We start from the raw sequence: 27038 nt of genomic DNA, 5'->3' as shown, positions 1-27038 counted from the left end.
ATTGAGGTAATTGTAACACAGCCTGTAACTGCTAGCCCCCTATGAAGTAGAAACAATGTTGCTAGGTCGTCGGCTCGGAATCAAATGGGCTGAATCTGGAGCGGAGCTCGTAGATCTGCACAGCGCCGGCTAGAGGGAGCTGTCGTCTGTGTCGGTGTTGTAGTGCCAACCTAAGAACTTGCACCTACGCCGTGGCATCGTAGCTATCGATACCACATTTTGTGAGAAATATCAAATAACATTGCAGTCCATTATGGTCCCACAAAGCCTTTGATCGACCAAAATCCTCTCTGTGGCAAGGTTATTTTTGAACTTTCCACTAGAGTTTCCGCGTTGCCTCCTGCATATCGTTATCGAGGGCAATTGGACGAGTAGTCACATTGTACAGCGCGCACAAAGCAACTTGACATGCATCTGCGCAGGTGGCACTGGGTAGGACAACGGTAGTTGTGGGGTTTCCATTGGGTATTGCCACCGTGAGGTAGCAGAGGTGTAGTTCAACCGCTGAAACTTAATCACCAGCAGCACTTCTAACAAGGGAATGGTCCAATCCGATATATCGAAACATGCCCTCAAATTTTTTATACGGAAAAAACACAACGAAAGAAAGCCCATGTCAAAATTGTAGTTCCAAAGACGCATTGCAAGTATTTTTAAGAAACATTTAAAGTTGCCAATTTCGTAGCTCGCCAGGCATCTGCAGAAATGTACAACAGTAACGAAGCTGCAGTAGACTTCGCATACGTACCACGGCAGGTGCATACGCTTAGTCGACGGCACGCCAGTAAACAGACAACACGACTCAGCGCGATCGTAATTTGCAAAGTGAATTTCAGTTTTCGTTCATAGTTTCTCCGAAACAACTGTCTGCAGTTACTGTTCACTCAGATTTTGCAACTCATTTAATATCTGGAATGGGTGTGGTAGAGTAACTGTCAACAATGGAGATAAAAAACTGAATTTGTATTTATTGTGCTGAATGCTCAATGTCAAGCAGTGTACTAATCCGTTTTTGCTTCGTAAAATCTCACTGTGAATAGCATAACTGGAAGAAAGACTGAGACGAACTAATAAATGCATCCCAAATTGAAAGTCACAGAACAGTGAATGAAAAACTGTCCGAAAGATTTACAGTACAGAGTAGCCACAAAGTCCCATAATCTCCATTAATAACCAACATAAAGCGCTAAACATAATAACATGAACAACAGTTCTTTAGAGGAGTTTTCTTGAGGTATGAAATATGTAGAGTTGCTCATGAGATGCAGTGGAACATTACCAATGGAGACCTACGAGACTAAGCCCTCCGAATCGCAATTGAGAAGGACATCGCTGATTTCAAGTCTTCATCGATCTGGTTAAGCACATTCACTCCGGAACCGCGCTGCTGCTACGGTCGCAGGTTCGAATACTGCCTCGGGCATGGATGTGCGTCCTTAGGTTAGTTAGGTTTAAGTAGTTCTAAGTCTAGGAGACTGATGACCTCAGATGTTAAGTCCCATAGTGCTTAGAGAAATTTGAACCATTTGCAAAGATTCGATGTTCCTTGCAAGTGCTGTATATCGCAGTAACTATTGTTTCTCATGTTTCTATGATCTTTATCATTCTGATTTGTACTCTGTGCATAGGATACACATTATGCTTGCCTCACATACAAATAAAACAATACAAATAAAATGACTGTACTAATTTGATCGAAAGTTCTTGTGTATCCATTTTTATAAATCCCTTAATCAAATTTTTATTGATTATGAAAATAATAAATTAATCAGTCAATAATGACAGTTAGCACACTCATAATAAAAAAGTGCAAAGAAAAAATAAGAAGTGCAGGCAGGGATATTCGATCCGTGAACCTCGCGCTCTTCCAACTGACCTCTTAACACTCTCGGATGCGGACTTCTTGAGTACTAGCGACCATACAAAATAAATAGGGCTAATATTTTGAGACTTGATTTTCTCGAAAATGGTTGAGAGTTGCATCTTCTTGTTTAAATATGTTGAAGTGGTAGTCGCCCTATACATTTTGTTAATATGAATGAAATAGGTGAGGGGAAGTTCGTACAGTCCCCTCATAAGTGACCGTACTGTTTCACGATTGTAGCAATAATTAGAAAATGTCTGCTATCAGTCGTGTAGATACACTGCAGTGTAATATTAATATAAACCATCAAATTCCATATTCCTTTGATATATGGATAAGAAGTGAATCGAATATTCATGGAATTCAGTTGACTTTGTACTAAACATTCTTTTTTGAAACGTATTAGTAGCGCTGTATGCATACATTGGAGACGGTAGAAAATTTAGACTGGATATGGTGTCAGCAATGTTGAGATGTATAAAGTGCCTTTTGAGTGTCCAAATTACTCGGGCATTGTGTGCCTATGGGAATGTACTGAGTGTCACAAATGACAAATGATCCTCTGCGTATAGATTCTTCTGCATCGATTCGGGCATAATAACCGTCAGGATGGATGTGAGAAAGCGTGTGCCATGTTATTTGACCATAGGAAGAGACAGGGGTTTTGCGTCGTGTAGTGGTCAGCCGCAGACCCGTTCTGTTTGCAGATCGCGCCATCACTTGCGTAATAACTGTCCCCGTAAACAGATCGTACAACTTCCGCCCGGAGACCGGAAGCGCGAATATCTGGGTCGATGAAGTAGGTGTGAGGCCAGGAACCGCTGCGTCTACTAGTGCCTCTATGTTCGCACTTAAGACAACTGGGGTAGAAACTATTTGATAATGATACACAATGCCAAGCCACAGCGGACCGTAGACACGTGAAAGCGTCTACTACGAACACAACTGATACAAGCAGTGTCAGCTTAGCACCAGACAATAAGAAAAGTTAACTCGAGAATCCGGAAATAGTAACGCTAACGAACGGAGAAGAGAATGTTCCTCCAATTACCGACGATCAAATACATGCAGCGGAAATGGATGTGGTCCCATATCTAGCTGACAGGGCCGACAGCAAGAGCAGAGAGAACAGCCCAGAAAACAACGAAACCCAGAACGGACACAAATGCAGGTTTATAAGCCACTTGCAGGAATTCCTCGCGAATCAAACAGAAAAGTTCTCAGGATCCTGAAATCATTTCCACGAGGCAGAAGCGTCTTTGGGAAGAAAGTATCAGATTACAAGCTCTACTAGGAAAGGCGGAAAATGACAGGGGAACCTCCGCCCCCCTCCCACCAACAAGAGAAAATCCAAAGAACATCCAAAACTACGAAAGCATAATTAGCTCCAAAGGGTGGTAAGATTCGTGGCAGACGGCAACTCCGGAAGCGTCTCAGATGCAAGGTTCCCAGTCAACAGTCTTTCAGTTGTGCGGATGATTTGGAGACACAGCATCATTAATGTCCACTTCATGAAACGAATGTTACCAAGAAGTTTTCTTAGCAGTTGTCCGCAGCTCGTGGTCGTGCGGTAGCGTTCTCGCTTCCCACGCCCGGGTTCCCGGGTTCGATTCCCGGCGGGGTCAGGGATTTTCTCTGCCTCGTGATGACTGAGTGTTGTGTGATGTCCTTAGGTTAGTTAGGTTTAAGTAGTTCTAAGTTATAGGGGACTGATGACCATAGCTGTTAAGTCCCATAGTGCTCAGAGCCATTTGAACCATTTTTATAAACCATGATAACTACATAGACCCTGCTTTAACTCCCCCTTCATACTGCTGTCATGCACCAGTTAATAACAAACTTTGCCGACAAAAGTATTGCGTAGCAACGCTAAATTTCTCCAGAACCCAAAGAGAAAGTAAACTAAAATGCGTACAGCAATATTTATAAGCAGTGACGTCGATATAGCGCAAGAGCAAGAATGATTCCAGGACAAAGGGGTAAAATTAATGCATATGCAACAACACAAAACTTCGGAATGGCTGCAGCGCTGGATGGCTACTGTGATCAAATAAGTCACTGAAGTGACGCAAGTCAAGCTGCTTGGCCTATCTTCTGTAATAGACGGAATACGCATTGTTAAAAATAGACGCGTCCTCCGGAAATCAAAACAGGGAACTATGGAAACATTTCTATAAAACTGAAATACTCATCTTACTAAGATCCCCTCATGACGATGTTATTAGAACTGGAGAGTTTAGCTATATTCGTCACCGAAAGATCAGACCACGAGCTGAAACAATAGCGAAGACTACCTTATTAACAATCTAAATAAGAGAGACACCCGGGAGGTATGACAAGAAGGCACCCCCGTGTACGGACCTATCACCAAGCACGAACTGTCTACAGTCAGTGGAACAGAAATTTCGCCATTATGTTTTTGGGGTCATAGCGCTTCTGCAAAATAACTGTGTATAGCCAGAATATTGATAGGGGCCGAATAAAACGCAACACACCGGTCCTACGTCGTAAAAAAAAATGAGGTACGCCGTAACTGGGAACAATGCAGAATGCAAATGAATAGCTACACAAATATAACACAGTGGTGGATAAAATGCATAAAGAAAATGCAGAAGAACATTAATGCATTCAGCTAGTGCAATACGGAAACAGAGCAGTACAAAAGGATTTGTTCCACACGCTGAGAGATTTGTACAGGATAAATGGTATCACTAAATACTCGAATGGCAATAAGAAAATAAAGACGCAAATTGTGAAACTTCCAGGAAAGCAAATATTTGGATACCAGGTGTGAGCCAGAGAACGTCTCATGATGCAAGCCGAAATTTCTACTTACTACGTCGTCCAAGGAAGGCGTAGCGCGAAGACAACATTAACAGCCGAAATGAAAACATCTGAATGCAGAACTATCTAGACCCAGCGAGGAATCCTGAGGGCAGTGGAACCACGCAGAAGAACCAACAGACTAAAATGAAGCTGAAAAATTGATAAAATTTCTTCAAGGAAATGATGTTAGCGAAGAGGAAAACGAAGCAAATCTCAGAGCAAGAGGTGTTTCACATCATCAAAAAGAGACCCAAGAAAAAGACGCTGGGTCCTGATGTCCTGCCCATCGAATTTTATATGGAATATTGGGAAATGCTGAAAAATCCATTTACGGAAATGTGTAATGAGATGCTACATACGAGTCATGTTCGCGCTGAAATTCGAGAAGGGTTTATGGCCGTGATCACTAAAGAAGCTGAAAAGGAAAATGTTGAAAAAATATATACCATTAACCCCACTTAACTCCGATTTTAAGATAGGGTTATTTATCCGAATAATTGCGGGAAGAATGAAACTCTTAGCAGACAAACGTGTGGGCAAATATCAAACCTGTGTTGGAAACAGACTTTCTGTCATTCATACTCTAACCAAAGTCAGAGATGCGGTAGCAGTTTTGCGTGCTGCTAACGTCAAATCGGCAATTTGTTGCTTGATTCTCACAAAGCATTTGACCGTGTGAACCATCATTACCTAAATAAGACTGGAAAAAATGGGGTTGTGTCAAGAGTATGGCAACTCCATCCAAACGGTAATACATTAGGCTTTGTCAAGAGTTCAGATGGACAGAATCATATGCAAACCTATCAATATCAACCGTTCGGTTTGACAGGGCTGTCCGCTGTCCATATTATTATTCACCTGCGCATTACAGCGCTTACTTACAGCTGTTCCCCGAGAAACTACTGAGCTGCCATATCAAGGAGAAAAATTGAATTAACACTGATGACGTGAACATAACCAACATGTGGGAACTACTTGGTAGTTACTGCAAAGCCATTACTGCATCATTAAACATACCAAAATCTAGAATTAGGAACACGGGGCCTGACGCAAATCGTATTATAACTGACACTATGAAAATACCTACTACGTCTGCATTTCACAAAACCCCTGCAGCGAGGTAGCGGCATCAACTGGAGAATAGTGTTCGGAGCTATACGTGGACAATTGCAAAGATACTGCCACAGGTAACTCAATACCATTTAAAAGCTATAGTACAACAATTATGTGGCGCTGCCCAAAATATGGTATCGAGCACACATATTTCTCGTGCCAGTGGAAATACTACGCGGAATGAAAATGGCTGTTGGTCTGTGCAGAACAGTGAAGTACTGAAAATTCCACACAACAGGATGCAGATGTCCTATGAAAGAGGAGGATGACAGCTTGTTAATATCATTAAATATCAGAGCAAAATGCCTGGCCAAGTTCTTGCGCAATGTGCTTCATTATCATCAACACTTTCAAAGAAGCCTTACAACGAGGTACACGCACCAAGCTGAGAACCGCCAGATCATGTAAGCCTCATCAGTGCCCGTATTAGACACCTACGCACATTCTTTGTAGACTTATACCCACTTATACTCATTACACCCTGCATATTAAGACAGGAGGCTTCGTCATCAATGTGAAATTATATAGCACTTGACTGAAATGAGAACATTATGCCAAACTACACGTGCCAGCATGAACTGACTCAATGTCTCGTAAAACCATTACCTATAATCGAACAATTGTATCAGCACATGTCACTAGCACTCTTAGTTCATCGACTATAAGTCTTGTACTAAGTAAAGATTTTTAGTTTAATTAACGTAACATAGAGATAATAAGTAAAGGAAATGTACCTCTGACATTACGGATAGGATCTTTTGTAGTAGCATCCAGCACATTAATAGAACTTCAGCTGTCAAATGTTACATCTGGTGAGCGTATGTAAATTATGTGTGCTGATGATATGTATTCGACAGCAGTTATTACTGTGTATTGGGTGTCTCCTCTAAGACTCGTCAGGTGCATTTTCTCTGGTATTTCAGCAAATATTTGAATCTCTCCATTGTGTAGCTGGATCAACTCATCACGTGTTTCACGCGACGCCCACTGTCGACAGAGAGCGTCGGTTTGTTCCCCTTTACAGACAAATCGATTTTCAAAGCGGAATTTTACTTGCCCATTCGATAGAGCAGTCCCGTATTAGTCTTGTGGTACATTTGTCTGATCGATATGTACTAATAGGGATAGTGAAACTCGAAGAATAACCAGTACTCCAACAGTGACAGAACTGTCCTGCCTAATGCTGACTGCTACCGCCAGGCATACAGCGCTACTGCGACGCTCCTGGCGTACTGTGTAAGTACTTTGTGTTTTACTGTTCCTGTTAATACATATGTAACAGATAACGCATTAGACTAATATAGAACCATTTTGTCGAATGTGCATCTAACATCCCACTTTAAAAATCATTTTGTTTGTAATGGGAAGCAAACCGTCTCTTTCTGTCCCAGCTAGACAATGCAAGTACAAAATTTCAAATATCTGATGAAACACCAGAGTAAATGCCCCAGACGACTCTTAGGAGAGACAAACTCTGTACAATGGGTTTACAAGACAACAGGCGTTCTGGGTCGTGGGATTAGAACAACAGGCTTACTGGATCAAATTTGATGTTTGACAGCCAGCTTGCCTACGTGCAAGGCAATCGCATGTCGTCATAATTCGCCACCTTTCTCCTAGTCCACATCTCCATCCTAAGCTTCGCCCCTCCACTTTCTTTCCCTATCGCTTTCCCCAACCCTCTTCTTCCCCTTCCTAACCCACACCCCTTCCTCTGTGCTAAGTGAAGCCTCATTTTGAAAATAGGGCCATGTTAAAACTTCAAAGCCAAAGCACAGAGACAATACGCTGAAGTCATAGGATAGTTCCAGGGGTGTGCGTACTGTAAGACCTTCAGCACACACACCATCAGATTATTTGACTTGTCGCTCTAACGAAGTAGGCGACTGTCAGCAATATGTCTCATTGTCTTATCGTGGCGTGTTTATCTTCTGCCGTTAGGTCAGACGATAGAAATGCCACTTGCACGCTTAGAGTAGCAGATTGACAGTGACCAACTTTAAACAGAACTTGATTAATTTTCACACATTTATTAACATAATAACAAGCATAAAAATTACTTAACTTGGGTCTGGATGCTACTTACAATTGACAATCTAAAGTTCTTTTGGTATTGGTAAGTTAATCTTATTCTCACATATATCTCTGATACTTGACAAAAGTGTCTATACATTTATCTTCGTGGCCATGTACAGGAATATGGTAATCTTATTAGGCGCAGAAGGAAACTTGACTATAGACTGGTACAGACAAATGTAGAACTTGTACAGACTGGTACAGACTAATCCAGACTGGTACAGATTAGTGCAGACAAATGCAGACTGACTAATCGGAGGTCTGTACACTCGTTATAATACCTCGCGCCTTCATGTATCACTGCGCGAGTGTGATCAGCAAGGAGAAAAGGTTCTACGTTAGCAGCAATCTCATTGGCTGCATTACATATTATTACGCAGATCGGCGGAAGCAGAATTTGGTCCGTCTCCATGGCAGCGCCATCTCGTAGTGCGGAGACGGACGAGCGCTGTGCCTGCGCTGTTGTGCTTAGCGGGGCGCGCTCTAGTGGGAAAATTGTGTACGCGCTGACTACGCGGAACTATGTACACAACAGTTCCCAACATCGTGTCGGATCGCCTTTTACCCGGTGTAGTGCAGCTACTCGATGTGGCATGGACTCGACAAGTCGTTGGAAGTCCCCTACAGAAATATTGAGCTATGCTGCCTTCATAGCTATTGCGAAAGTGTTGCCAGTGCAGAAGTTTTGCACGAACTAACCATTCGATAACGTCCCACAAATGTTCGATGGGATTCATGTCAGGCAATTTCGGCGGCCAAATCATTCGCTCGAATTGTCCAACATGTTATGTCACGGCACACTGTCATTCATAAAGAAATCCATCGTTGTTTGGGAGCATGAGGTCCATGAATGTCTGCAAGTGGTTTCAAGGTAGCCGAATATAGTCATTTCCAGTCGGTTATCAGTTCAGTTGGCCTGGAGGACCCAGTCCATTCCCTGTAAATACAGCACACCCCATTATGGAGCTATCATCAGCTTTCACAGAGCCTTGTCGGTAACCTCGATCCATGGCTTCGTGGAGTCTCCGACACACTCTAATCCTACTGTCAGCTGTTAGCAACTTAAATCGGGACTCATCTGACTAGGCTATGTTTTTCCAGTCGTCTAGGATCGAACCGATGTGGTCACGAGCCCAGGAGAGGCGCTGCGGGCGATGTCGTGCCATTAGCAAAAGCACTCGCGACGTCGTCTGCTTTTATAGCGCATTCACCAAATTTCGCCGCACTGTCCTAACGGATACTATCGTCGTACGTCCCGCGTTGATTCCCATTACAAACAACTCGATGCAAACGCCGCTGCTCCCAGTCGTTAAGTGAAGGCCATCGGCCAATGCGTTCCCCGTGATAGGAGGTAATACATGAAAGTGGATCTCGGAATACTAAACTGCCTAACTGAGTATCTAATCTACATTCTACATCTACATTTCTACTCCGCAAGCCACCCAACAGTGTGTGGCGGAGGGCACTTTACGTGCCATTGTCATTACCTCCCTTTCCTGTTCCAGTCGCGTATGGTTCGCGGGAAGAACGACTGCCGGAAAGCCTCCGTGCGCGCTCGAATCTCTCTAATTTTACATTCGTGATCTTCTCGAGAGGTGTAAGTAGGGGGAAGCAATATATTCGATACCTCATCCAGAAACGCACCCTCTCGAAACCTGGACAGCAAGCTACACGGCGATGCAGAGCGCCTCTCTTGCACAGTCTGCCACTTGAGTTTGCTAAACTCTCCGTAACGCTATCACACTTACCAAATAACCCTGTGACGAAACGCGCCGCTCTTCTTTGGATCTTCTCTATCTCTTCTGTCAACCCGACCTGGTACGGAGCCGGCCGAAGTGGCCGTGCGGTTAAAGGCGCTGCAGTCTGGAACCGCAAGACCGCTACGGTCGCACGTTCGAATCCTCCCACGGGCATGGATGTTTGTGATGTTCTTAGGTTAGTTAGGTTTAACTAGTTCTAAGTTCTAGGGGACTAATGACCTCAGCAGTTGAGTCCCATAGTGCTCAGAGCCATTTGAACCAGCCTGGTACGGATCCCACACTGATGAGCAAGGCTCAAGTATAGGTCGAACGAGTGTTTTGTAAGCCACCTCCTTTGTTGATGGACTACATTTTCTAAGGACTCCCCCAATGAATCTCAACCTGGTACTCGCCTTACCAACAATTAATTTTATATGATCATTACACTTCAAATCGTTCCGTACGCATACTCCCAGGTATTTTACAGAAGTAACTGCTACCAGTGTTTGTTTCGCTATCATATAATCATACAATAAATTATCCTTCCTTCTATGTATTCGCAATACATTACATTTGTCTTTGTTAAGAGTCAGTTGCCACTCCCTGCACCAAGTGCCTATCCGCTGCAGATGTTCCTGCATTTCGCTGCAATTTTCTAATGCTGCAACTACTCTGTATACTACAGCAACATCCGCGAAAAGCCGCATGGAACTTCCGACACTGTCTACTAGGTCATTTATATATATTGTGAAAAGCAATGGCCCCATAACACTCCCCTGTGGCACGCCAGAGGTTACTTTAAAGTCTGTAGACGTCTCTCCATTGAGAACAACATGCTGTGTTCTGTTTGCTAAAAACTCTTCAATCCAGCCACACAGCTGGTCTGATATTCCGCAGGCTCTTACTTTGTTTATCAGGTGACAGTGCGGAACTGTATCGAACGCCTTCCGGAAGTCAAGGAAAATGGAATCTACCTGGGAGCCTGTATCTAATATTTTCTGGGTCTCATGAACAAATAAAGCGAGTTTGGTCTCACAGAATCGCTGATTCCGGAATCCATGTTGATTCCTACAGAATAGATTCTGGGTTTCCAGAAATGACACGATGCGCGGGCAAAAAACATGTTCTAAAATTCTACAACAGATCGATGTCAGAGATATAGGCCTATCTCAAGTGTCTAGCTCCAACTACCAGTCCGCCTTTAAATTCTGACGATTCCCGTCGTGCGCCCATAATCACGTCGGAAACCTTTTCACATGAATCACCTGAGTACAGATGGCGGCAGCTCCGCCAATGGACTGACCTTTTATACCTTGTGCACCCGATACCACCGCCATGTGTATTTGTGCACATCGCTATCCCGTGACTTTTCTCCTCAGTGTATGATGCCTCAGTTCGCAGAGTGTAATGTTTTACTAGATACCTTCTTGATCACGGCTGTGCAGAGACACGTGTACCAGTGGGCGCTGGACCACCGGGTGCACCACAAGTTCAGCGAGACGGACGCGGACCCGCACGACGCCCGCCGCGGCTTCCTGTTCTCGCACGTGGGGTGGCTCGTGCTGACGCCGCACCCCGCCGTCACCGAGAACCGCGCCAAGGTCGACATGTCCGACCTGGAGGCAGACCCCATCGTCATGTGGCAGAAGCGGTGAGTCACCACACAGGATCAGATTTACGCATAGGAAGGCCAAATGGCACGGAATGAGGAAAGTGCCCTGTGCGCATGCGCAACGCGACTAGCCAAGGCGAACGCCAGCCGTCTTATTGTTAGCCTGGTAACTGGGCCACTGTTGGTACAGTGTGTTAACTGTAAGACGGCACACAAGAGATGGGGCCATGAGTTGGGAGGGGAGTGCGGGGAGTGGAGGAAGCAAGCATTGGCTAGCGAGGGGAGGGGAGTGGAGCCATTGGGGGGGGGGGGGGGGATGACAAGGCACGCCTACCAGTTGCAGTGCTGGCACTACAAATTGCGCGTCATGCTTACACGAAAGGCTTGGAAGTAAAACTCGTTTTAAATGTTGTTCGTAAACGAAACTGAAATCGTCATGTACATTGATATATATATATATATATATATATATATATATATATATATATATATATATATATATATACTCCTGGAAATGGAAAAAAGAACACATTGACACTGGTGTGTCAGACCCACCATACTTGCTCCGGACACTGCGAGAGGGCTGTACAAGCAATGATCACACGCACGGCACAGCGGACACACCAGGAACCGCGGTGTTGGCCGTCGAATGGCGCTAGCTGCGCAGCATTTGTGCACCGCCGCCGTCAGTGTCAGCCAGTTTGCCGTGGCATACGGAGCTCCATCGCAGTCTTTAACACTGGTAGCATGCCGCGACAGCGTGGACGTGAACCGTATGTGCAGTTGACGGACTTTGAGCGAGGGCGTATAGTGGGCATGCGGGAGGCCGGGTGGACGTACCGCCGAATTGCTCAACACGTGGGGCGTGAGGTCTCCACAGTACATCGATGTTGTCGCCAGTGGTCGGCGGAAGGTGCACGTGCCCGTCGACCTGGGACCGGACCGCAGCGACGCACGGATGCACGCCAAGACCGTAGGATCCTACGCAGTGCCGTAGGGGACCGCACCGCCACTTCCCAGCAAATTAGGGACACTGTTGCTCCTGGGGTATCGGCGAGGACCATTCACAACCGTCTCCATGAAGCTGGGCTACCGTCCCGCAGGCCGTCTTCCGCTCACGCCCCAACATCGTGCAGCCCGCCTCCAGTCGTGTCGCGACAGGCGTGAATGGAGGGACGAATGGAGATGTGTCGTCTTCAGCGATGAGAGTCGCTTCTGCCTTGGTGCCAATGATGGTCGTATGCGTGTTTGGCGCCGTGCAGGTGAGCGCCACAATCAGGACTGCATACGACCGAGGCACACAGGGCCAACACCCGGCATCATGGTGTGGGGAGCGATCTCCTACACTGGCCGTACACCACTGGTGATCGTCGAGGGGACACTGAATAGTGCACGGTACATCCAAACCGTCATCGTACCCATCGTTCTACCATTCCTAGACCGGCAAGGGAACTTGCTGTTCCAACAGGACAATGCACGTCCGCATGTATCCCGTGTCACCCAACGTGCTCTAGAAGGTGTAAGTCAACTACCCTGGCCAGCAAGATCTCCGGATCTGTCCCCCATTGAGCATGTTTGGGACTGGATGAAGCGTCGTCTCACGCAGTCAGCACGTCCAGCACGAACGCTGGTCCAACTGAGGCGCCAGGTGGAAATGGCATGGCAAGCCGTTCCACAGGACTACATCCAGCATCTCTACGATCGTCTCCATGGGAGAATAGCAGCCTGCATTGCTGCGAAAGGTGGATATACACTGTACTAGTGCCGACATTGTGCATGCTCTGTTGCCTGTGTCTATGTGCCTGTGGTTCTGTCAGTGTGATCATGTGATGTATCTGACCCCAGGAATGTGTCAATAAAGTTTCCCCTTCTTGGCACAATGAATTCACGGTGTTCTTATTTCAATTTCCAGGAGTGTGTGTATATATATATGTGTATATATATATATATATATATATATATATATGTGTGTGTGTGTGTGTGTGTGTGTGTTTGTCTACTATGCGCTCACAAACCATTCATCCGATTGCAATGGAACTTTGGTGAATTGTCCTCCGAACGCCCGAACAGAGTAATGAACAATGTTTCAACAGTTATGTCACTGTAGCATGCGTAGCGCAGCTGATTACGTAAAAGATTATCATGCATCGGACCTGCCACTGCTCGTAATTATTTTTTTCATTTTATTTCATTCCCCGCAATAACAAATTATTAATTATAAAATTTAAATATACTTAAACAGGTCGTATAGTATAACGTAACTGTCAGTCTCTATATATAAAAATTAATGTATGTATGTCTGCCCTCTGTGCGTTCCCAAACCATTCATCCGATTGCGATGAAATTTTGGTGATTTGTTCTCCGTACGCCCACGGAGGTTCCTAGCCGAAAAAGAAAAGAAATAAGACACATTCTTGAGGAGATATGACGTCATAAACAATGAGATGCCACCGCGGGAAAATACCCAGATTTATGCATCCACTATTTGAGAATGAGAGCACTTAGCGACTAGCAACAAACGTTACATACAATTTCAAACCTTTACGAAAATTTTTCTCTCTGACACGCCCCATAAAATATTGAAAGGAAAAAAGGTTGTCGATTACTACATTTGTAAATGGGGTGAAGCAATTTTTTCTGTTCCCTTTCCCTTTCGCAGCATTCAATCACACGCAATATAAGCGAGCATCGCTACGTAATACTGGTTTCCTTCTAACCGTAGGCCTACCGGTAGGGGTTGTTGGCGACTCCCGAGATGGGCCAGCAACTGCCTCTTCACTCATTTTGATAATGTTTAGCACAACTGCACAATAAAAACACGCAGAACAGTACAGCGCAAAACAATAACGAAGCAGACGACAATGGCTACCTTGTACAACACAGTCAGCTACGTAATGTTGGCAGCAGTCGAAACTGCATGCCTACCGAAGCCTCCCGACGTTTACCGACTTCTACCGATTCAGGGCTAGGGAGAGGCAGCCATCTAAAAGTTTATACACTGTAGTTCAGGCTGCAGGCATTCGTTCCTGCTAAAGTGATTACAGTTTGTTCACGATGTCCTTACCAAGTTTTCTGGGGGGTTAATGGAGCGGTGAAAGCAAGATCTGCTGAACACAGCCCAACACACGGTCAACCACGGGGAGAGCCGCGGTGCTGAGGGAACATGCTGCACTTTCCACATGTAGTTCTGTCACTACAATCGTGTCCATTGGTGAGTCACGGCACAAAGATCACTTCGTAACGGTTACGGTAAACGCAGGTAGTGCAGTGTTAGATCCCAGGCGAAAAACACTCGTGGCCCGAAGCCGAGTGACTTCTACCGGCTTCAGCCGGTCGTGGTAGTCCTTGTTCAGGACGTTGTGAAGAAACAGCAGGAGCTGCTGCGACTTTCATGGTGCGCGAGTATCGCCTGATATAGGGTGTCAAATGTAGAAGGCACGGAGAGGACTGAGACCTCATTCGGCACTTGGGTTTCGGTGCACTTGATTTCCCCCCACCCCCCGCCCTCCCCGTCTCTCTATCTCTCTCTCTCTCTCTCTCTCTCACACACACACACACACACATACATACATACAGCCGCGCGGGATTAGCCGAGCGGTCTAGGGGGTTGCAGTCATGGACTGTGCGGCTGGTCCCGGCGGAGGTTCGAGTCCTCCCTCGGGCATGGGTGTGTGTGTTTGTCCTTAGGATATTTAGGTTAAGTAGTGTGTCAGCTTATGGACTGATGACCTCAGCAGTTAAGTCTCATAAGATTTCACACACACACAAAAGAAACTGCTTGTAAATTGAAAACATGAAAGACAAGCCAGCATTTGGTTCATTGTTGATCCCAGTTGGAAGACGATTGTTAATGCTGTTGATTGCATCTGGTGTACAGTTGTGCTCCGCATGTATTCATGTACAAGTTGATATTGCTTTGGTAGACAGTTGCTGAAAATAAGTCTCGACAATATTATTTCGAGGAATGATGCTGACTATCTAGATTAATGTGTTATACAGGGTGAGTCACCTAACGTTACCGCTGGATATACTCCGTAAACCACATCAAATACTGACGAACCGATTCCACAGACCGAACGTGAGGAGAGGGGCTAGTGTAATTGTTTAATACAAACCATACAAAAATGCACGGAAGTATGTTTTTTAACACAAACCTACGTTTTTTTAAATGGAACCACGTTAGTTTTGTTAGCACATCTGAACATGTAAACAAATACGTAATCAGTGCCGTTTGTTGCATTGTAAAATGTTAATTACATCTGGAGATATTGTAACCTAAAGTTGACGCTTGAAACCTCCGACGTTCAGTTGCGTGTTGTAACAAACACGGGCCACGGTCGGCGAGCAGTATCTGCAGGGACGTGTTTACGATGACGACCGTGTTTACGAGTGTGGCTGTAGTGCACTGTTGTGGTTTGGTCTAGCTGTTGCAGTGTCCGCATGTAGCGCTTGCTGCTATTGTTATTCTGCATTCGTATCCTCACGCAGACCAACTTTAGTACACCGTGTTACCAGACGTCTGTGATAGTGTAGTGTTGTAGGAACTGTGACCATGGTGTATTCGAACTCTGAAAAGGCGGAGATGATACTCATCTATGGCGAGTGTCGACGAAATGCAGCTGAAGCCTGCAGGGTGTATGCAGAACGGTACCCGGACAGAGAGCATCCAAGGTGCCGCACATTGCAAAACATCTACCGCCAACTGTATGCAACAGGTATGGTCGTAGCACGCAAACGGGTCCGTAACAGGCCCGTCACAGGAGACGCGGGTGCAGTTGGTGTGTTAGCTGCTGTTGCCATGAACCCACACATGAGTACACGGGACATTGCGAGAGCCGGTGGACTGAGTCAAAGTAGTGTCATGCGCATACTGCATCGTCACCGCTTTCACCCGTTTCATGTGTCGCTACATCAGCAATTACGTGGTGATGACTTTAATCATCGAGTGCAATTCTATCAATGGGCATTAACAGAGGATGCGTTGCAGTTCTACCTGTTTACCGATGAAACGGGTTTCACAAACCACGGGGCAGTGAATCTACGGAACATGCATTACTGGTCCGTTGACAATCCTCGCTGGCTCAGACAGGTAGAGCGACAGCGACCGTGGACTGTAAATGTATGGTGCGGAATCATTGGCGACCACCTCATTGGTCCTCACTTCATTGCAGGGGCCCAAACAGCTACAACATACATCGCGTTTCTACAGAATGATCTGCCAACGTTACTCGAAATTGTCCCACTGGAAATGCGTCGACGTATGTGGTATCAGCATGGTGGTGCACCTGCACATTCCGCAATTAACACTAGGCTGACCCTTGACAGGATGTTCGACGGCCGTTTCATAGGACGTGGAGGACGCATAAATTGGCCAGCCCGTTCTCCTGATCTTACACCTCTGGATTTCTTTCTGTGGGGTACGTTAAAGGAGAATGTGTACCGTGATGTGCCTACAACCCCAGAGGATATGAAACCACGTATTGTGGCAGCCTGCGGCGACATTACACCAGATGTACTGCGGCGTGTACGACATTCAGTACGCCAGAGATTGCAATTGTGTGCAGCAAATGATGGCCACCACGTTGAACATCTATTGGCCTGACATTTCGGGGCACACTTTATTCCACTCCGTGATTGAAAACGGAAACCACGTGTGTACGTGTACCTCACCCCTCATGGTAATGTACACGTGCGTCAGTGAAAAAGACCAATAAAAAGGTGTTAGCATGTGGACGTAATGTGCTGTTCCAGTCTCTTCTGTACCTAAGGTCCATCAACGTTCCCTTTGGATCCCTACGTAATTAGGTGCTCTCCGATACACACGACCGAACAGCGGAGGAGTGGTACTCAAGCGTCAACTTTAGGTTACAATATCTCCGGATGTAATTAACATTTTACAATGCAACAAACTGCACTGATTACGTATTTGTTTATATGTTCAGATGTGCTAACAAAACTAACGGGGTTCCATTTAAAAAAACGTAGGTTTGTGTTAAAAAACATACTTCCGTGCATTTTTTATGGTTTGTATTAACCAATTACACTAGCCCCTCTCCTCATGTGCGGTCTGTAGAATCGATTCGTCAGTATTTGATGTGGTTTACGAAATATATCCAGCGGTAATGTTAGGTGACTCACCCTGTATATAATTTCACGTTAATATATATGAAGAGTCCATTGAAAAACGTGGTAAGTCACATTTTGCACATTTTTCAGGAGAGGAAATTTGAACATTCAAGATTACAAAGAGATATTTAAAACACTCCAGTTGAATGTAACCGATATAATTAGGATGCTACATTTAATGACTGTAAAGGAAGCACATTAGAAAAAATATGAAAGAAATTATATGAGAAAAAATGAAAAACGCCAAATAAAGTACCTCTTGGCTACCAAAAAGATCTTGGTAAATGGTTCAAATGGCTCCGAGCATTATGGGACTTAACATCGGAGATCATCAATCCCCTAGACTTAGAACTACTTAAACCTAACTAACCTAAGGACAGCACACACATCCATGTCCGAGGCAGGATTCGAACCTGCGACCTTAGCAGTCGTGCGGTTCTGGACTGAAGCGCCTAGAACCGCTCGAGCACAGCGGCCGGCTCTAGAGGAGCGAAACAAAATGTCTCAGCCCTTCTATGCTTTATCAATGGCCTAAGAATATTTTTTTGAGATAGGTTACTTTTACGCCTGATAGGTTAACGGATTCCGGTAAGGTATCTTATTAATAAGACCATGGATACCATATTTTTTAGTTAATAACCTAAAATTACGTATGTATGTGAGTAAATTCAGGATATGGAATGAGTTAGAAAATGAAGGTAGAAGATATTCACAAACTATTCTTAACATATATACGAATGACGTTAGATTGACACTGAAAACTAAAAATCTCAAATTAGAAAAATGAAAAGAATGTGAAAATCCTATTAAACATAAATAAAAGCAAATAGCGATAAAACACCATTGATTAATATTCATCACAATGGGTATAAGAGCATGAGCTTTAAAAAACCCTTATTCAACTTCATTGTCATCTGGAACACTTCACTTACAAAACTTCATCTCTGATCATGTCAGCACATTTCTTGCGTTATCCTCGTGACTTCTATTTCCTAACTGCAATAATTAAAACTTCACCAAACGTGTTTTCGGCGCTACTTTTTTAGTATAGTCTATAATGCAATTCAGCCCTAACAGTCGACTAAATGTCTCAAAATTACAGTCAGACTTGCTTGTAGAATTGACTCTTAACAGCCTAGATAAGACTTTCTCCGTCTCCCCAGTCTGAGACATTATTATGCGGACATGCCGAATTCGTAACTCTACGGCATGTAGCACTGTTTTGCACCCTGTAGAACTGAAGAACGTTTTAACTTCTGGGGAGGACAGATTTCCGATAAAATTTCACAATTATTTTTTGTATTTTCTAACACATAAAATGTCATTTTGTCATTCAGGCAGTTGCATTTGGCTGCACTGCTGCAACAATACACTGTCTGACAAAAACAACACTGATGCACTCTGACGGCTGTCCTACCTGTCACAGAAAATTGCAAAAACATTTACGTATCTGCCAATGGTGTTTACGCGTACGAAGTTACACTGACGAAGTTTCAGTTTTTATCATGTGGTATACTAGAGTAGATGTACAGAATAACATGGTCATTTTTTCAGGGTCTGCTACAATTTCTCTGCCGTATGAAATTGGAAGTAGCCCGAGCAAGCGTCATGGGTCTAGTTTGTCGACGTACGTAAGGTACACTACTTTTGTATTGAGTTTTGCAACTTGAAAACGCGGTGCCGTTCCGGATTTGAAAATGGATGTCGGCCTGTTATATTAATGTCATGTCCATGTACTGCTATTCAGGGAGACGTATGTTACTATAATACCTCTCGTGTATTCAATAAACGTTTGCCCCGTAACTGAAGGCATGGTTACTTAGGGAAACAGTGCCCACATTTGGCACAATGTGAAACCCCACCCTTGCTACCCACGCCTGCCCACAGATCACACATGTGGTATACCTAGTGTCTCAGGAGGAGTGGTTGATATTCAGGAATATGACAGGAACGAAGCAATAAAGTCTAGTAAACATGTCTCTAAAACACAGCCGGCCGGTGTGGCCGTGCAGTTCTAGTCGCTTCAGTCTGGAACCGCTACGGTCGCAGGTTCGAATCCTGCGTCGGGCATGGATGTGTGAATCCTGCGTCGGGCATGGATGTGTGTGATGTCCTTAGATTAGTTAGGTTTAAGTAGTTCTAAGTTCTAGGGGACTGATGACCAGAGATGTTAAGTGACATAGTGCTCAGAGCCATTTGAACCTGTCTAAAGCACATATCTTAAGAGTTATGAGCACTTCTTCATCTTAGATTTTGTGAAACAAATTGCGTCTGCGTATTTTGAGAAGTGGCAGTATGTCCCAAAGCAAGAAAAAAGTCCGTAAACGTGGTCTCTAAAGTGCTTATCTTAAAGAGCTATGAGTACTTGTTCATCTTCGTTCCTTTGAAACATACCTCCTCTACCGAACATGTGCTTACAGGTCTTAAGCGTTTTGGATCTCATGTTCACTAGGCAATTTTTTCTCGTTTTGGTCCTTACAACAAATGCTTATCGTAGAAGAAATATTTTATACAATATTGAATATGAAGAAGTGCTCATAGTTATTAATGCATGCCTTTTAGAGCCTATGTTTAGTAGACTTTTTTGCTTTGAGTGATCGTTACTGTCATATCCCTAAATTCCTCATGGGACACCTTCTATAGTACAACTCTCACTGTTCGTATTATACTCTGTACATCTGTATAAAACTGTTTTTATTTCAGGTAAATTTAATTTTCAAGGAGACTCGACTGTGTGTGTAGGAGAAGTTGTGAAATTGTTGCCGATTTTTATTTTGAATACATTAAGCCCGTGCTTTGTGTCTTATTGACCATGTCTCATTTCATGTAGGTGAATTGCGAATGCTGGCTTCTAGTGTTTACGAGCATTTGATCAAAGTGATGATAGGTACTCATCATACGTAACGTCAAATTCGTCCAATTTCTCGTAAGTAAAAATATTGTCTTAGATATAAAATGTGTAGCGTATTACAATGAAAGAATTACGTGTAATGACTTTAGTACTTCCCTCACTCGGCATTCGTGACTACAATCACATCCACATGTATGTCTCGAACATATTTTCTACAGGCTGTACGTGCCGCTGTTCGCCCTGCTCGTAGTCGTGTTCCCGGTGTGGGTGCCTTGGTATTTCTGGGATGAGACGCTCTGGAGGTCATTCTTCGTGCTCTTCAACTTCCGCTTCGTCCTCACACTCAACATCGCCTTCCTCATCAACAGCGTGGCGCATATGTGGGGCAACAGGCCTTACGACAAGTGAGTATCCAATTCAAGTTCTTTTCTCGCTTTCATACACTGTGCATCTACTTTGCGCTATTGAAGATTAACTTTACGGATCACTTTCATGGGGATCGTGTTTCAACTGTTACCATAGGAAAGTTCAATGCAAGATGTCTCCTAGACTTGGTCATCTGTTGGCTATTAGTAGCACAAGACTCAATGTCCAAAAATACAGTGGCAGCACAGGAAAAAAAAAATCTGGCTACACCAAAACGAAAGTCAGGGAAACGAGTCTCTAACCTCACTGACACAGAATTTACAAGCATGTGGAAAGCATTTAGTTTATAAGAGCGCATAAACTAAGTAACTTCACTTACCTCTCAATGAAGAAAAAATTCATATCTCTGGAACACAAACTGGTATATTCAGGGAAAAAACAGGAGGAGCTGCAGAAACCTTCCGCAATGCAACTCCTCACAAAAGCAACTGCTATCAACACTACGAAACAGAAAAATGGCGCGAAAACTTATATTATCGGGATTGTACCTATATCGAAATTGTACCACCTTACCCTACAGGACTATCAGTGAGTGCGAAAATTTCAACACTTCTTGAGGAATATCATACTTTCTGTTCTACTGAAAATCAGCGAATAGCAGTCCGTCTCCCACGAAAATAGTTTTTCTTCCAAATAACACCACTGTAACCACCCGCTGCTTACACAGACTGCTTCCATTCCTTTTTGTTTTGTTCACTGTTCCTCCAGGTATCTTCAGTTCCCATGGCTGCCAGGTCTTCCATCCAGCGCTGCCATGGTCGTATTATGGGGCGTCTGGTACTCAGTTTCCCCTCAAGTGCTTTCTTCACCTGTCTTTCTTCTGGCAGCTGGGCTACATCGTCTGCCTGCTGGATTCTTTTGCCCTTCAGCTCCTACAGGATTGTTGGTTTTGCGTTAAGAGGTAGATTTCCTCATTATTTCTACTTCTCCTTTATCTAAGATCAGGCTCCATGTATTCCTCATTAATCTTCTTTCAGATATTAACAGTTTTTCCTTTTCTCGTTCAATCATGCTCCAGGTTTCTGAACCATGCATGACTGCTGGGCATATCACTGTGTCACATATTCTCATATTAGTATTCGCTGGTATTGATTCTGAACTGAGCGTTTAACTGAGGGGATATATGCATTTCATTCCCACTGCTGTTCTTTCCTTGATGTCCATTTCTGTGCTGTTGTTGCTGCTGAACCAAAATACCTAGTATCTGAAGTGGTGAACTCTCTTGAACGTCATGTCATTTATGCTGCTCTTGTCTTCTTCCTAACTGCTCGAACCCCGTTTTGTGTTGATTCGCCTTTAGCTCAACCTTCCGCGCGTAGTTTTCTATTTTTTGATAGATTTCTTTCAACTTATGATTTGATTAACTGTATCATCTGCATATGCGAAACAGTTGAGATTACCATCAATCTGTTCTCCAGCTCACTCCTGTTGCCTACATTCCCTAATTACATTCTCTAAAATGACAGTGAACAGAGCATATTATAGAGCATCCTCTTGTCTGAGGCCTGACAATCTCGAACGTTTCTGACGTGACACTTTCGAAACGCACTGCTGCCATTGACCCATCCTTAAAAGTTTGCACCATTCTCATTAGCTTCTCGGAGATTCTGAGATCACGCAATGCACTCTATAAGCTATTGCGGAGGATGCTGTCGTATGCACGTTGAATATCGACGAACAGACTGAACATATTTTTATCATATTCCCAGATATTTTCAAACGATTGTAGAGTGAAAAAGTACTTTGTTGTCGATCGGTGTGGTCGAAAGCCACCTTGGTATTGGATAATAATGGACAGTACCTTGTAGGTTACATTTAGCGAACTGATGCCTCTGTAGTTAGCACATTCCATTTTGCTTCCCTACTTGTATATCGGACATATTATCGCAATTTTCATTCTTCTGGCACTGTCTCATTCTTCCATATCAGCTGGGTCGGTATATATATATCTCTAAGTGCAAGCTCTCACGTCCTTCTTTGATAAATTCTCCTTTTATTCTTTCCTCCCCTGGAACCCTGTTGTTTCTGAGTCTTTTGATTGCAATCTTCACATCTTCTTCGGTCACTTCCCATTTTTGTTCATCTTTCCTTTCCTCTGTGGTGTCTGCATGTAGCATCTCATTCGGGTCTAGGCCATTCAATAGTTCTGAGAAGTATTCTCCCCATTTTTCTACAATTCTTTCCTTGTCATTTATCAAGTTGCTGTTCCTGTTTCTAACGAAGAAGTTTGGTCTCTGAATTCCACGTTTCTGATTTTTGATGCATTGGAAAAATTTTCTTGAATTTATGTTGTGGCTCTCAGGCTCAATTCGTTCAGATAAACTGGTTACATATATTCTCTTCTCTATTTATAGAATTCGCTTCGTCTCTCTTCTGATTTTGATAAAATGTCCCCTTTACTGCTCATTCTACCTGTCCTCTAGCCACTTCTCCCTCATTTTCCTTCTCTTTTCTGTAGCCTTCTGGGATGTCTCGTTGGACCACTTTCTCTTCTTCGTTCTCTTCTTTCGTCCCAACGCATCCTCCGCAACACTTAGTACCGCGGATTTAACCTCTTTCCACTTTTCCTCCACGTTCTCTCTTACTTCTTGGTTTTCTAGGGCCTCAGAGGTATTTTGATTTCTGTAGCATATTGTTCTTTAATTTCACTTTCTCGCAGTTTCCCAACATTCAAAGCAGGTTCTAGTGTCTCCTTCTTTTTCTAGTGCGTGTAGGTGAACTTCATTTCAAGTCTAAACACAACGAGAATGTGGTCTGATGCACGGTCGGCTCCTCTATACGACCTGACGTCTGTGACTATGGCTGTAGCGCTGGTCTACCAAGATGTGATCTATCTCGTTGGTAGTTCTTCCATGCGGTTAGCACCAGGTTCCCTTATGTTAGATTCTTTGAGCTAACTAAGTTGATCATCCTCTGATCATTCTCATTGCTCTCGCCATGTAACCTGCACCTCCTATAGTTGGTTTACAGACTTCTTTTCCTACTTTTCCTTTACAATCTCCCAGAAATATCTTGATGTTTCTGGTTGGTGTACTCTCAATTGTTTGCTCTAGTTGATAATAGAACTTTTCCTTTTCAAAAAAATGGTTCAAACGGCTCTGAGCACTATGGGACTTAACATCTATGGTCATCAGTCCCCTAGAACTTAAAACTACTTAAACCTAACTAACCTAAGGACAGCACACAACACCCAATCATCACGAGGCAGAGAAACTCCCTGACCCCGCCGGGAATCGAACCCGGGAACCCAGGCGCGGGAAGCGAGAACGCTACCGCACGACCACGAGATGCGGACTTTTTTCCTTTTCTTCATCTGTTTTACACTACTGGCCATTAAAATTGCTACACCAAGAAGAAATACATGTGATAACCGGGTATTCATTGGACAAATATATTATACTAGACATGACATGTGATTACATTTTCGCGCAATTTGGGTGCATAGATCCTGAGAAACAAGTACCCAGAACAACCAACTCTGACCGTAGTAACGGCTTTCATACGCCTGGGCATTGAGTCAAACAGAGCTTGGATGGCGTGAACAGGTACAGCTGCCTATGCAGCTTCAACACGATACCACAGTTCATCAAGAGTAGTGACTGCTCGGCCACCATTGACCAGACGTTTTCAATTGGAGAGAGATCTGCAGAATGTGCTGGCTACGGCAGCAGACGAACATTTTCTGTATCCAGAAAGGTCCGTACAGGACCTGCAACATGCGGTCGTGCATTATCCTGCTCAGATGTAGGGTTTGCCAGGCATCGAATGAAGGGTAGAGCCACGGGTCGTAACACATCTGAAATGTAACGTCCACTGTTCAAAGTGCCGTCCATGGGAACAAGAGGTGACCGAGACGTGTAATCAATGGCACCCCATACCGTCAGGCCGGGTGATACGCCAGTATGGCGATGACGAATACACGCTTCCAATGTGCGTTCACCGCGATGCGGTGCGACCATCATGATGCTGTAAACAGAACTTGGATTCATCCGAAAAAATGACGTTTTGCCATTCGTGCACCCAGGTTCGTCGTTGAGTACACTATCGCAGACGCTCCTGTCTGTGATGCAGCGTCAAGGGTAACCACAGCCATGGTCTCCGAGCTGATAGTCCATGCCGCTGCAAACGTCGTCGACCTGTTCGTGCAGATGGTTGTTGTCTTGCAAACGTCCCCATCTGTTGACTCAGGGATCGAGACGTGGCTGCACGATCCGTTACAGCCATGCGGTTAAGATGCCTGTCTTCTCGACTGTTAATGACACGAGGCCGTTGGGATCCAGCACGGCGTTCTGTATTACCCTCCAGAACCCACCGATTCCATATTCTGCTAACAGTCATTGGATCTCGACCAACGCGAGCAGCAATGTCGCGATACGATAAAACGCAATGACGATAGGCTACAATCCGACCTGTATCAAAGTCGGAAACGTGATGGTACACATTTCTCCTCCTTACGCGAGGCATCACAACAACGTTTCACCAGGCAGCGCCGGTCAACTGCTGTTTGTGTATGAGAAATCGGTTGGAAACTTTCCTCATGTCAGCACGTTGTAGGTGTCGCCACCGGCGCCAACCTTGTGTGAATGCTCTGAAAAGCTAATCATTTGCATATCACAACATTTTCTTCCTTTCGGTTAAATTTCGCATCTGTAGCACGTCATCTTCGTGGTGTAGCAATTTTAATGGCCAGTAGTGTATCTTCCTTCAGGCCGTGCACGGCGATAAGTATTTAGTCTGACATTTGTTTTCCGAGTACTATGTAGAATATTCTTTTGTTAACAGCTTTGAATTCTTTAACTGAATTTGCTACTTCGTCATGTATTATAAAACTAGAGCAAAATTCATGTTTATCTACATATTCCCTATACTGAAGTTTTTATTTTTGTATACTACAGACAGAACAACATGACTGCCATAGGGAAATGTGCGTTTTAATTGAACCAACATAGGAATTTTGCGTCCGTCCATTTTCGTAAACAAACAGTGTAGTTATCGAGCAATATACAGCCGACAGCTGCCGCTGGAGAATGCTGCAGTCGGAAATCACATAAGCAGCATGTCCCATGTGACGTGGATGTTGTGTCTCATGCAACCGGATTTCCCGTCCGCGTCAACTTCAACGGCCTCGTCCCGGGTGAGGACGGCTTCAGTGTGATGTATTCTGGGCACAACTATTTCTTTTACCCGACGCAGTTACACGTAGCTTCCTGCCGAGTATCCACGCTACGCAAGTGCTTGCCCGCTTAGCGCCTCTAACTACGGCGGCGATGTCTGCAGGCACATCAGCCCGGTGGAGAACGCCGTGGTGTCTGTGGCGGCGCTGGGCGAGGGCTGGCACAACTACCACCACGTGTTCCCCTGGGACTACAAGGCGGCCGAGCTGGGCGCCAGCCCACTCAACCCCACGACCGCCTTCATCGACTTCTTCGCGCGCCTCGGCTGGGCGTACGACCTGAAGAGCGTGGCGCCCGACATGGTCCGGCGGCGCGTCGAGCGCTCCGGAGACGGCAGCCACGCGCTGTGGGGGTGGGGGGACCGGGACCTGCCCGCCGACGAGTGGCGGCGGCTGCGCGAGTCGGGCACCAAGCGCCAGTAGCACCAGTGGTACGTCAGCTCCCTGCTCTCTGTCCGTTTGTGTGTACCGTCCACTGTACACAGTGCAATGTACTAGACTTGAACATAGTGTTTACAAAGGAAAACAATCATGTTCATGTAACACAAAAATGGTTCAAATGGCCCTAAGCACTATGGGATTTAACTTCTTAGGCCATCAGTCCCCTAGAACTTAGAACTACTTAAACCTAACTAACCTAAGGACACCACACACATCCATGCCCGAGGCAGGATTAGAACCTGCGACCGTAGCGGTCGCCGCGGTTCCAGACTGAAGCGCCTACAACCGCTCGGCCACTCCGGCCGGTCCGTGTAATACACCATAACTACAAATTAATATGTTGAAGACGATGTATTCACTTATTGAACAGAAGTTGTGGTACTGTGAACATTCTCTGCTATATACAAAAGAAAAATTCGGAGTAGCAGTAATCCACGCGCTTTCAAATCGAAACTGAAGAGTTTCCTCATGGGTCACTCCTTCTATTTTGTCGAGGAGTTCCTTGAAAAATTAAGATGATTCTCATTGTATTGCTGATAGCGTTTTCTTAAACTTATGGACTGATTTTCTTTCAGGTTCATGAACATTTATTTTTATCTGTTATTACTTTTTATGTTGTAAGTTCATGTACTGACACGTTCCATGACCTTGGAGATTTGCTCCTCAATTTGATCCTACGGAACTTGACATTTAAATAAATAAATAAATAAATAAATAAATCCATGGAGAAGAAATAAAAACTTTGAGGTTCGCCGATGACATTGTAATTCCGTCAGAGACAGCAAAGGACC

At 44.6% G+C, this 27038-nt stretch overlaps 1 protein-coding gene across 1 annotated transcript in view; it reads left to right on the top strand.

The window, feature by feature from the left end:
• Nucleotides 1–27038, top strand: part of LOC126162704 (acyl-CoA Delta-9 desaturase-like) — a 314775-nt gene that overhangs the window by 266271 nt on the left and 21466 nt on the right. The window contains exons 4-6 of the mRNA XM_049919357.1: nucleotides 11064–11269; nucleotides 20426–20611; nucleotides 25911–26237. Of these exons, the coding sequence (XP_049775314.1) occupies nucleotides 11064–11269; nucleotides 20426–20611; nucleotides 25911–26229 (711 nt within the window). The 3' untranslated portion in view covers nucleotides 26230–26237. The remainder of the gene's footprint in view (nucleotides 1–11063; nucleotides 11270–20425; nucleotides 20612–25910; nucleotides 26238–27038) is intronic.

This window comes from Schistocerca cancellata, chromosome 2 (assembly GCF_023864275.1).
Source record: "Schistocerca cancellata isolate TAMUIC-IGC-003103 chromosome 2, iqSchCanc2.1, whole genome shotgun sequence".
Classification (NCBI taxonomy): domain Eukaryota; kingdom Metazoa; phylum Arthropoda; class Insecta; order Orthoptera; family Acrididae; genus Schistocerca; species Schistocerca cancellata.
This window is presented reverse-complemented; position numbering and strand designations above follow the sequence as displayed.